Source organism: Ochotona curzoniae, unplaced genomic scaffold (assembly GCF_017591425.1).
Source record: "Ochotona curzoniae isolate NIBS_2020 unplaced genomic scaffold, NIBS_Ocur_1.0 patch71, whole genome shotgun sequence".
NCBI classification, from domain to species: Eukaryota; Metazoa; Chordata; class Mammalia; order Lagomorpha; family Ochotonidae; genus Ochotona; species Ochotona curzoniae.
Genome location: NW_024467052.1, coordinates 131,630 through 144,473, shown reverse-complemented (window position 1 = coordinate 144,473; position 12,844 = coordinate 131,630). Strand labels below are relative to the sequence as shown.

Genomic DNA, 12,844 nt, shown 5'->3' with positions numbered 1-12,844 from the left:
GTAGCATTTACAGTGCGCATTAGGTATTACAACCCAGAGGTTGTAGAGCACAGGGAGAATGGGTGTAGGTTATATGCAAATAGCATGCCGTTCACCACCAGGGACTGAGCACCGGCAGATTCTGGTGTCCTGGAACCAATTCCCTTGGATAAGGAGGGCCCACTGGTTTCTCTTGCTCTAACTGAAGAGCAGATGTCATCTCTTGGAAGAGTGTTTTCCAGTATATCCTGAGAACCGGGGGATGGGGAGGAAGCAAGCTGTACTCTGCCACAAGTAAATGAAAAACCATAAGGTAGCAGACAATACTATGCCTACACCCACTTGTGCTGAAACACAAAAGCAGAGGAAAAGTTCATGTCAGCAACCTGCCAAGGATTATTTTTGAGGTAACACACACACACACACACACACACACTCTCTCTCTCTCTCTCTCTCTCTCTCCCTTAGTCTCCAAAAACTACAGTACTTAAATTTCTATGCATTAACTCATGAAGTAAAAGTTTAGAAATGACCTACCTACCAGGAATTGATAAAAGGGAAAAAACAGGCTCTACAAAAGGGAATATTTCACATCACTCGACACAGTGCAACCTACTTCCTGACAAAGCACCCATTTGTTGTCACCTGGAAAACTAACGAAATCTGGATATCCCCCCCTCCTCCCGTTTTTTGTAGTTTGGCATTCTTCCCCCTGCTCCTAGGGATCTGAAATCTGAAACATGAGAGGAGGGAACTCTGTCCAGATGGGGAAGGCTGGGAGGATAAGGGAGAGCAGCTGGGGGGAGTGCCAGCCTCCAGATCCTGTCCACAGCTTGCCACGAGGCAGGAGGAAGCTCATGCAGGCTGAGGGTGACAGGGTGATGGGGTGAGTGGGCATGGTGGAACACTTAGGAACAGCTGCGGATCAGGAGCTGGATGTCAACTGTGGCTCTGGCACTGGCTGGACATGTGATCAGAGTGGGGGAGCAGTCGCTTGTAAAACAAAAGGACTTACTTGAGGGGTTGACACCATGTATAGTGAGGCAATGAAATGTAACTTAAGCATATTTCAGAGACAACAATGTCTGGTTAAGACCCTTTGAGACCCTTCCCCCTCCCTGCCCCAGAGCAGCAGACATTTAATTTAGTGCAGCAGAGGTACCTCAAATCCCTCCCTGAAGGAACCTTTCAGGTTGAGCATCTGCTATTCACCTGTGGACAGGACACCTGTGGCCACTTACAGCCCATACAACGGAAAGGGATGTGCTCGACACCACGCCTGGCCTGATTCCATTACTGTGGGCATTTTCCCTGCGAGATGCTGCTACTTTCCTTCTGGGTCACTGTGTAGTCCTGCCTTGCGCTGCAATCCCTCATGGCTTTTACTGCTTGTTAAACGTATAGGTGAAACTCAAGCAGGGTTGGACAAGAGGACCTGTAACATCCATAACAAACCTGAAAATTTATGTAACTTTTGAAAATTACCACTTGCCTCCCCTGAAAACCAAAATAGGATGTCACAGCACAAAGCCACAGAAGCAGGGCTCTGAGGTGAAAATGAAGCTACAAAGATCCAGCCTGGACGCGGACAGAGATGTGGACCAGTAGATCACAGATAACACATGAGGCTAACCACAGATGTCACCCACCAACACCCACTTCAGTCCAACTCTCGTTCCTCCTTCTGCTCTATGATGGGCATCTTCTCTTTTTAGCCCTGCCCTGAGCTTTCCTTACCTTGTTACAGTGGGTTTTTTTTTGTTTTTTTAGCATTTCTGTAACAAGGATTATTCAAAAACATTTGGTATACAACTACATGAAGTTTAATGAAATGCCCCAAGATGACAAAAATATCAGTCTAAGTGATCAGAAAGAAATTCCATGACTTGTCACCTTTCCCTCCAGGTTGGTCTGACTCTGCTTGGCGTGGCTTAGGTCTCTTCAGGACAGGGAAGCCTCTGCTCTCATGGAGGAAATAGCAGAAACACAGATGAGTGCTCACAGGTCTCCGGGGCTTCCAGTCTGCTCTAGCTGTCCACTACAAGCATGTAAAGGACAAGACTCCTGGGCCTAGCCTCACACGTAAAGCAGCATGGACTGGAGGCCTCAGGATGCCCTGTAACGACACACCACATGGGACAGCCACATCAGGATTCTAACAGAAGCAATCCACTGTTGAAAATAAAATCATGAACCAACAAAAAGCCTTAGTAAGGCTGACTACAAAGGGGAAAAAAAGCAAGATTCCACCTAATGCATTTTTATCTTAATTTCTTACTCTGACTGATCTGATCAACACATGAGAATCATACCAGGTACACAAAATAGAGAATAAAATTTTAATGGTATCAAAAACAGAACTTTTTTAGGGGGGGCAATTTAGTACTTGGTGGAATAGAGATGCAAAATGTTACTCAGTAACTGACCTAGCTTCTAAATCAAGCCAGAATGACACATACTCTGTGTATTACTGGGTATGTACAAGTATATCTCATGGTAACATGCAGAGACATGGAAGAGCAAATACTATAAAACCCAAATCAGCATCTCTACTGAGGAAACACTGAAGACAAAACACCTCTCCAGGAACCTGGAACATCTATTTTGAAAAAAGGGGTTTTAGATGTTGCTCTTTCCAATAATTCAAATAAACTCCAAGTGTTTAAGTTTGGCTTTTCTCAGTATGAACAAGGGAGGCAGACAGATTCCTTTGGCTATAGGAACACACCAAGAAATAAAGTTGGAATCCCAGCTCAAAGGTTTGACAGTTTTCATTCTTCTCGGGTAGAAAGGATTCTTTGCATTTCAGTGGTAAGGAATGAAACCCTTGAAGCACAGGTGTTTGTGATACCACCTATGGCCATCAACACTCCCGTCCCTCTAGAGTCAGTCACATGACAGGAGTTTAATTTTCCTGAGAATTAAATCAGACCTACTAAACGACAGGCCATGAAAATGACCTGAGTTCATAGGAATCTCAAAGTTTGAGAAAGATCACTTCAGCCTTGCTCACTAAAGTCCTTTTATAGCAAGAATTTCCTAGTGAGTCATGGCCATGGTGGTGGAGCCCAGGGAATTTTTTTGAACACTAAAAACACTTTCTGCTGTGCAAATTCATTGGGAGGCTGAAGAAGCTAACAGTACTGACGCTGCTGTACAGGGGGAACACCTTACCTGCCACCCACAGCCACTGCTTATCTTATGGAGAAAGGAGTGGTTGAGACGGCCCCTGCAAGGGAGGTCAAGACAGTCCCCCACTGGAAGCTGGAGGGCACTGCTGCAGAGCAGGGGTCGGCTGTGGTAGGGATGCCACGGGTCCCTTCTCCTCTCCAGAATGAAAGGGCCGCAGAGCACACGCACACACGGGAGCACACCAGCTTGAGGGTCACCACCTCCAACTGGGAACTGCCACTATAATTACTGCCCGCAGATCATGCATGGCATGTGGCTTCAGTCTCAGCACAGGTAGACGTGTGGGGAGGCGGGAGCCAGGCACTTCCAGCATTTTGGAGTCTTGGTGGGTTACCCTGGAACACGAGAATCACTCACTGGCCTTAAGGAGCTACTAGCAGGACGGCTGAGTGCATACCTCTTGCAGTACTTTGAGCTCCTCAGATGAAAAGCACTGTGGATGGCTGCGAGGAAGGCTGCAGGGGTGCCCAGTCCTGAGTGACTGGGCCCTGTGTCTCACCATTTCGCTCAACACACCCACAATCAAATCTGTTAGTGGTATGCTAACTGTTTGGCATACAAAATTTTAGAACTGGAAAGAGCTGTCATGGTCCCAATTTCAAAAACATTAATTTGTTGACAAGTTTAATGAGATATACACAATACGGAGTAATCTATGTCAAGTTCAGAAAAAATTCAGTTGTCTCTGAGGTACATGTGAAATAATATTTAAAGAAAAAAATAATTGAGCTAGTGTTATTTTATTGGAAAAAGCTTTTTAATGGAAAAGGAACCTGAAAATATGCCACAGTGTCTATATTTTCATCTGAAGAGTACAAAGATGGGAATTCTGAGAAAAAAGTCTCAAACATTATAGAAAATAAATGTGGTTCTTACATTATGTTCAAAGGAAATATTAAAAAATGTAATGTTTCATATATTGAAATAAAGCAATTAGAGGTAATAAATTATGAGTATTTCAAATATTGTTTCTTTTTAAGTATTAGTCTTTTCTAAGCAAGTTAAGTTGAAAAATTTAAAATGTTATATTTTTTTCAAAGGACTTGTGAAAATGCAAGCTTTCGTAGAAATCTAAACACTGCTTATAATCTTTACACTGAATACACTCTATCTCAGCCCTTTCAGATTTCTAACACATCCCGGCCAGTCCGTCGGAATCCATCCGTCACTAGGCCTTTGTATCGGGGCTAGGTCAGGTTGTGATCAATGACGTTCACAAGCAGTTGACCCAAACCTTCCTCATTTCCAGGTTTTACTCATCATGTTGCAGCGGATTCTGTCAGATTCATAATTGAAATAATGTAAACTATAAATAACTTCTGTAGGACTGAAAATATTGAGAAAAAATAAAGTGCTTTTAAATTCAAATATTTCTTGCCCCTCAAAAAAACTGAGACAATTTAGTCCTGAAATCTCCACATCTTGAAACACACCATTTAAACAAGGGAAGAAAAAGCAGTTTTGGGTCATTAATGTCCTTCAAGAGTTCAGATTGGATCTAAATTGGGTTTTGCATCATTGTCACGCTCATGTTTATACATGAAGGTTAGGAGAAAGAGAGCGACATCCAAGGACGACCAGTAGGCAGTATGCGACGTGACAGCGGACCAATAGCGGCTCTCCACGAGGCCTTCTCGCAGTTCAAAATCAATTCTGTGATCCAACTCCACTGCAAAGAGAAAAAGTTCAATGAGGAAAGGTTACAATAAGATAGGTTCTATATAAACTTACTAGAGTTGAGGTCAACAACTTAGTGAACAGATGATTTTTTTAAAAAGATATTCTCCACTGTTATCTTGTGGGAGGAACACTCAGAAGAACCTCTGCAGCTCGGGGCTCCACTCATAAAGCCCTTTCTTTTGTACGCTCCAGCCAGTAGGGGACACTAGAGGAGGAAGATGAAAAAATATATACTTGGTATCACTGAGTATTTCTGAAGCAGAAAACAGATAAATAAAGGAAAATCCCACTAAGATGGGTTCAAGCCCTGGCAAGGCCATTTATTTATCTTTGTGCCAAATCTGTTATAAGGAAAATACCTGCCTTGAAGAATTATGGGCATATTCGCATGCAACAGTGCCCACAGGAGCATAACAGAGCACTCAATGTCTCTTAATGTGGGAAGCCCTGTTTATCAACTGGTTCTGTTGGGGATGTATTCAAAGATAAGTCTTTTTATAGTCCTAGAATGTTCTCTTCCCCACCAAGGAGAATTGCTCCTGGGCAGCCACCTCACACCCAAGTCAGGTGGCACAGTCTAACACGCCAGGACGTACAAGTGCTCACTTGATGTTCATTCAACCAAAGAACCCAGTGACAGGCTGGGAGAGCTGAGCTGGGAGAACAGTGGGGCTTCTCGGGATGAAGGACTGTGCTTCTAACAATGCTGGCTTAACTAATTCAGCAAACTCAATGGTCTTTTCTAAAATACTCCCAAAGTCCTTGTAATACCTGCTTGAGAAAAATTACCTTGAAAAATCAAGGCTCTAGGGCAGGGGTGAGGAATGTTCAGGCTGTAAAAGGCCCAGGAAACCAGGCAATTGCTGGCAGGATTCAAAATTCAATACATCTGCAGCAGGCTCTTTTTTTTTAAAAAAAAAAGATTTATTTTATTTTATTATTAGAAAGGCGGATACACAGACAGGAGAGACAGAGAGGAAGATCTTCTATCCAATGATTCACTCCCCAAGCGGCTGCAACAGCTGGAGCTGAGCCAATCCAAAGCCAGCAGCCTCCCACGCGGGTATCCCACGTGGATGCAGGATCCCAAAGCCTTGGGCCATCCTCGGCTGCCTTTCCCTGGCCACAAGCAGGGAGCTGGGTGGGAAGCGGGGCTGCCAGGGTTAGAACCGGCGCCCATATGGGATCCCGGGTGTGCAAGGCCTTAACTATTACACCATTGTGCCGGGCCCAAGCAGGCTCATTTTTGAAGCTGTTGATTTTGGATGTTATGTGAATGAGGTTCCCTAACTCTCCTCTAAGGGGCGTTTAGTGGACTCACTAATATATCCGTAGAGATGGACACTCAGATGACACTTTGACCTTCAGGAACTCTTTTAAAATGGTCAGTGGCCCAAACAGCACCATCCTACCATCTCAACAAAAGCCCAAAGTGCCTTGGTCACCCCAATCATACACTTACTGGTTGCTTTCTTTGCTCAGCAGCAAAGGATGTGAGAAGTAAACACTGGGAAAACCAAGACGAAGGTTGGGGAAGGTGGGTTTTGTTCTACACTGGGAATCTGGTCATCACAAACAGGAAAGCTCACGACTTGAGGGAATGATTTCCTACAGTTTGCTGAGCGTTAACCTGGCACGTTATGATAGTACCTTCTAGTGTTTTTAAATGGCCAACACAACTGCTGATTATCCATTGATGCATTCATGATAAGGCATGGTCAGGAATCTACCAACACAGCTTTATAGGGGGTTCATACACCTAAGAAGTCTAAATGTCAATTATGCCATATAATGCTCATAAAATATACCATTTTTTAAATCAAGTTTCAAATTTGCATTTTTCCTAACAAACACTAATCCATAACAAGACAGAAGCAATAAAAAGTTGTATGTGAGGCAGTAACATCCTTATCTTTTTTCTTTTGTACTCCACAGCACATTGGTGCTATTTGTTGTTTTTTTTTTTTTTTAATGATTCATTTACTTTAATTAGAAAGGCAGATTTACAGAAAAGAAGACAGAGAAAAGATCTTTCATTCACTGGTTCACTCTCCAAGTGGCTGCAAAGGCTGGAGCTGATCCAAAGCGAGGAGCCCTCTCCCAGAGGGTCCCAAGGCTTCTACTGCTTTCTCACGCCACAAGATGGATGGGAAGTGGAGCAGCTGGAACACAAATTGGTGCCCATATGGGATCCTGGCACATGCAAGGCAAGGACTTAGCCATTAGGCTACGGCGCTGGGCCCATTGGTGTTAATTTGTAGATTCATCCCAGTAGTATGTATGGGAAGATAAAAAGAGAAGAGGGCAGTGGATATGCCTGTACTGTCTTCAAAGCACTGCCTTGCCCATAGCAGGGACTAAAACATTAACTAGGTCCTGATAAGAATGCCTGAGGGAAGTAGGAATCTAATCAAGGTCATTACTCCTGCCCTTTTAAAATTTGTCTTTAGGTGGGTTCTGAGAGTACAGAAGAATTAAGAATCCAGCTTATATCTTAACCAGTACTGCACCCACACCAGAGAATTTTGTGTGTAAGAATTGTCAACATGGATACTGCATGGAAAACAAAATAACAGGAAGTGATAGCTCATCTTTCTACTATATAATGTGTACTAAATTGGTCAGGTTTTTTACCATTTACTGAAAACATTTCAATTTCCTGGAGACAAAATTTCCAAAACCTAACAAGTCATAAAGTTGCATTATTTGCAAGTAATAATTATAGCCATAATTGCATGGGTTGGGGCTCCAAGTAGATACCAAGAAAACACGTAAGTACTCATGCTCCCAAAGGAATGATGACTCACTCACAAAAAACATGTTTAGAGTTCTTGTTGGAAACTACACATCTCACATGGTTAATTATTGCATACATAGGGATATTTACAATTTGTGAATTATCATAGTTGCAAATATATTTAAGAATAGCCTCCAACTGTCTTAAGAAAGTGTAACAAAGGCTGGTACTGTGATACAGCCAGTTTAGCTACTGCCTGTAGGGCCGGGCTTCCCTTTTCAGGGTACCTGGTTGAATCCTGGTCCTGCCAACGTGCCTGGGAAAGCAGCAGATGGCGGCTCAGGTGCTTCAGTTTCCCCTGCTCATGTGGGAGAGCCAGAGGAAGCTTCATGCTCCTGGCTCGGGCTTGGCCCAGACCTGGCCATTGTGGACACTGGAGGAGTCAACTGGCAGATGGAAGATTTCTTTATCTCTCAGTCTCTCCCACTTTGCCATCCTCTCTCTCTCTCTCTCACACACAAACAACATATATATATATTAAAAGCAACACCATCACTTATATGGGTGTTCTAGTCAATTATTTTGTCAGAAACATTTTCCCAAATTTATCTTGGAAGACATTTAACTTCCTAACATTGGATGACAATATGAGAAACTTCATGGAATGTCGGATCTGCTGCTTTGTCCACAACTCGGATTAATAAATTTTCCCAACTGTATTCAGAAAGATTCCCTTCCCTTCCTCCTCAGCTTTCCTCAAGGGAACTAACAGAGTGCTGCATACCCCACAGGTGTTGTGTGTTCGTGGTCTGGCTCCTGCAGCTGCCTCTCCCGGCAGCATCCTTGTATTTCTGTACACCCAGAGGCCAACCCTTCCTACAAAGCCTTCTAGGATCCCTCCAGGTGCAGCAGTTCGTCATTCCTCAGAGCAGAGGCCCTGGCTCTCACCTCTGCACTTCTGTCCTGTGCCTCATCCCATGCTACCCAGGCTATAGTTATTTAAGCAGACATCTGCCTTCCCAGTTTTCATTCCAAATCTGTATTTGTACTACAGTGTGTTTCATCTTGGTTTTGGGGCACATACTAAACAGTTAATAAAAATTGTTGCTTAAATGAGAACAGAAGAGAAGACAGAACCCATGTAAACATTCCCACTCAAACCTGCTGTGTTTATAAGGAAGAGAAAGCTGAGCTGGCCTTGAGGTGTCAGGCTACCCGATAGCAGGACAAATGTGTCAGTGATTCCTTTTCCTTTCTCAAACTAAAAATGGGAAGAGCTCAAATCAAGTTAGTTCTTTACAGGAGTGACTGGCTGTTATATGGGCAGAGACGGCACTTATATTAAGATTATTTTGTGGGTGGGGAGAATTCACAGAATTAGATCAACATACTTCCATTGCTATGGTGCCAAAAACCGGCTTCTAAAAATACAATTCTGGAGCAAGTATCAAGTAAAGAGAATTTTTGAAAACTGGAAATATTTATGTAAACCAGCAATAAAATATAAATTTAAGCATGATTAAATAACCACAGAAAAACCTGTGATTTTTTTTTTAATTCAAAGTTAGAAACCACAAACCCAGTACTTAAGAAAAAAAAAAAAGAGAGAGAAGCTATGGATGTGAAGTTAGTCATGAGATACTTTTAAACTGACAAAGATTAACTCCTAGTAATGCATTCAGAATATGCTGAAAACGAAGAAAATGGAAATGTCACTGGCACTCACTAATAACTACTTTCAAAGTGAATCTGGCCCTGGCTGAAGCCAGGTGTCAGCTAAGGCACGCCTACTGCCTGAGGGGGAACGCTACTGGTTATCCGCAGCAAGCACGGATGACCAAACTCTGTACCATGAGCTTCTTGTATCAAAGTGGGTTATACCAAAGAACAGAGAACCTCTCTGAAACATCTGAAGAAAGAAAATGGTCTAACGTTTTCTTCACCTCACTAAACGGGTCCCACTATGAAAAAGGGTACAGAAATATTTTAGCACCTTAAGCGCCTAATCCCTACTCAGGTTTCAGGAACACCGTAAGATTAGAAAATACACACAACATGGTGGTGACAGAGAAGCTGGTCTCACAGAAGAACTGAAGTCATGTTCCAATGAGCAGAAGAATACTACGCAAATCAGTCCCAGTTAACTGAGCTATTCCTGACATATACCATACCGAGGGTATTATCTTTATTCTGCATTACATTTTCCGGGAAAAGAAGTTGTGGGAGATAAAGGAAGGATTCTTGAAGTCTGAAATCTGTGGAAAAAAACAAAAAATGAGACACTGTAAAGGATTGGCTGATGGTTAAAAATGGCCTTCAATCAATGAGGCAGTAGCCAAATGTTAGGCCAGTACATTGAATAACTGGATGAGAGCCAGCATACATACAGAAGTACACACTGCTTTTTTTCGAGGTGCTCTTTCATAGAAAATGTAAGCATAATTAACTCTGAAATATAATGTATATACTGTTAACATCTAAATAGCCCTTAAATTTATAACTCATTTAGCTGGTAACCAAGAGGCAAAACAATCTTGAAAGGCACCTTTTTTTTCCTTTTCATTAATGTTACCAACAGAAGAGGACAGAAATGAATTAGGAAACCCCCAGACGACTGGATTGTTCATAAAAGAAATGAAGAACAGCTATGTGAGGTGCTTCAGCTGGAAGGAAATGCAGTGGGTTTCAACAGATAGTCTTGCTCTTGAAACAGTCTCAGTGATTGTGAAGGCAAGGCTGTGAGCACCTGCCCCTCAGAGTGAGGACCAAAGAGAGCTTCAGAGTAAGGATCACCCCAAAGAATGAAAGCCGTCATGTGAGGAGAAGAAAGAAGCAAAGTCGGGATAACCGCATCACAACACCCAAATCCAGGACAATTTTAGGAGGAAAAGTCTGAATGATTTGCAAGATACAGACAAGAGAGCATAATTGTGATATTAGAAATTGTAAGTCAGGATTACATAGAAGAGTACATCACTGAAGCAGGTCAAAGAACTAGCAAGGCAAATCTTCAGATCTGATTTCAAAGGAAGAAATCTGAGTACTAGTCCAGCTTTAGTAATTAGCATTTATATCTAGAGATAAATGTATGTAATTAATGCTAACAAACAACTCAGATTTAGTTAAGTCTACAGTTGACAAGAAATCTGCCACTTTAAGAAATTTATAGACATGAATGACTGAATATGGATTTTGTTAAAACGACCAATATACTGTGATGTGATACAACCCAGGAGAGAGGTCCCTGCCTTCCGTGTGATTTCTCTACACAGTTCTTCTATTTTGTTCTCTCCACATTCTCATCACTCCTCTTCTGGAGTTTACGCCTTGTTCTACTCCTCCTGATTCCTTACTCATCCTAGTGTTTTGTAGTATTATTGTTGCATACTAATAACATTACAAAGAATCTTGCTTTTTACCTGTTATCCTAAAAAAATCCTATGAAATTATTTTTTCTCTGGTTTTATAGTTTTGACACCTGCATGTCACAACAAATTTCTGTATTTTTACAATTATATTTTTTATATTAAGCAAAAAAGAAAACTTAAATCAGTTCCAGCACAGTTCTTACAGAAAAGCTAAAATATAAATTTTACATGAATGTCAAAGTCTGAAACAAACTTTTGAGGCAATGTTCAAATGACAACTAACTATAAAATTTTTAGTACTCGAGAGTGTGGCACACTAAATTACATTAAAAATGCTTTCGCGGCCTGGTGTATTAGCCTAGTGGCTTAAATCCTTGCCTTGCACGTACCGGGATCCCATATGGGCGCTGTTCATGAACCAGCTGCTCTACTTCGCATCCGGCTCCCTGTTTGTGGTCTGCGAAAGCAGTGGAGGATGACCCAAAGCCTTCGGACCCTGTACCCATGTGGGAGACATGGAAGGAAGTCCTGGCTCCTGGCCTTGTATCAGCTCAGCTCTGCCTGTTGCAAACACTTAGGGAGTGAACCAGTGGTTGGAACATGTTTCTCTCTCTCTCCTTCTCTCTGTAAACCTGCCTTTCCAATACAAATAAATAAATTTTAAAAAAGAATGCTTTTGACCAAACAGGAACGTCAAACCTAGTTATCATTCATCCTGGAAAGCAAGTGGCTGTGGGAAGCTTGGGGACTAGTCACACCTACACTTGTGTCCTAGACCTGTAAGTTTAAAGGATGACAACACGTCCTGGGTGTTTTAAAAGTCAGAACTGCAGCCACAGTAAGAGGACCATCTTAGTACATTGGGCATGAAATCTGTTTAGGGAAAGAAAGCATATTCCTCTTTTTGCTAAAGTAACAAAAAGGGAATGCCTGGTTAAGACCCTATGCTTCCTTTTATACATCAATTGTGAAGTAGAACACTATTTATTTTACTTGACAATTAGAAAAATATTCAAGTTTAGATCCTTGGAAGTGAATACATATTAAGCATATTAGTGTTTTACAACTAGTCAACCTTTATACTTCGTATGTTTATTGGAAAAACTTAAATAAAACTCCAGTCTAATGCTAAGGCCAATACGGCCCATCATTTTTTCATTCACTCATTTCTTTAACATGGCCTTCACGCCAGACAGCTGTGACAGGATTGGAATGCAAACAGCAGGTTCAGCACAGCTGCCATGATCTGATGGTCTTATAATCAGACTGGATGAAGGGAACTGTGGGATTAGCAACAGAATGGTTCTGGAAGAGCAGTTTTTAAAAAGTCTAAAGACAAGACACAGCATAGCTTTGAAGCACTTACAAGAATCTAAGATACAGAGGATCGTATGAACAGAAATCTACTCTATAAAGAACAGGGGATACTCACCCCAAGAGATCTATGCTTGTCATTTGAGACTCTGCTGCCACAAGGCCCTGATTACTAGTGTTCTAAACATTAATTCTCTAGTGCAGAAAATAAAAGTGCATTTACCTGGAAATAATTTTTTTTTTAAATGTAAGAAGGTAAGGTATGCTTTAGATCTCAGACTTGATGGCTAATGTTAACATTTTAAACCTTCCTACTCAGCTCCAGTTGTAAAAAGAACATAAACTGAAAGAACTGTGTGAACTAACATGCAGAGTCAAGAAGGCCAGAGCTGCTCTGCGGCAGAGTCTGCGTTGCTACAGTGGTTGCAGAAGGTGAAGCAGCCGGCTTCTTCTCGTCTTCCATTGAGTCCTTCGAGCTCTCAGATGACTGGGATGTAGATGACCGTCCGAATCTTGAGAACAGCATTCCGCCAAGTCCTTTTCCAATGCTAGCAGCCCCTGTATTCCAAAAAAC

At 42.1% G+C, this 12,844-nt stretch overlaps 1 protein-coding gene across 10 annotated transcripts in view; it reads right to left on the bottom strand.

The window, feature by feature from the left end:
* Positions 1-4,586: 4,586 nt before the first annotated feature.
* LOC121168168 (phospholipase DDHD1) overlaps positions 4,587-12,844 on the bottom strand; it is a 69,450-nt gene continuing 61,192 nt past the window's right edge. For 8 of the 10 annotated variants that reach the window (XM_040998003.1, XM_040998004.1, XM_040998007.1 and 5 more), the window contains 3 exons: positions 12,637-12,828; positions 9,760-9,843; positions 4,587-4,840 (listed from right to left, as the gene is read on the bottom strand). In XM_040998003.1, the coding sequence (XP_040853937.1) occupies positions 4,659-4,840; positions 9,760-9,843; positions 12,637-12,828 (458 nt within the window). In that variant the 3' untranslated portion in view covers positions 4,587-4,658. The remainder of the gene's footprint in view (positions 4,841-9,759; positions 9,844-12,636; positions 12,829-12,844) is intronic. The other 2 variants (XM_040998005.1, XM_040998006.1) reach the window with 1 other exon arrangement.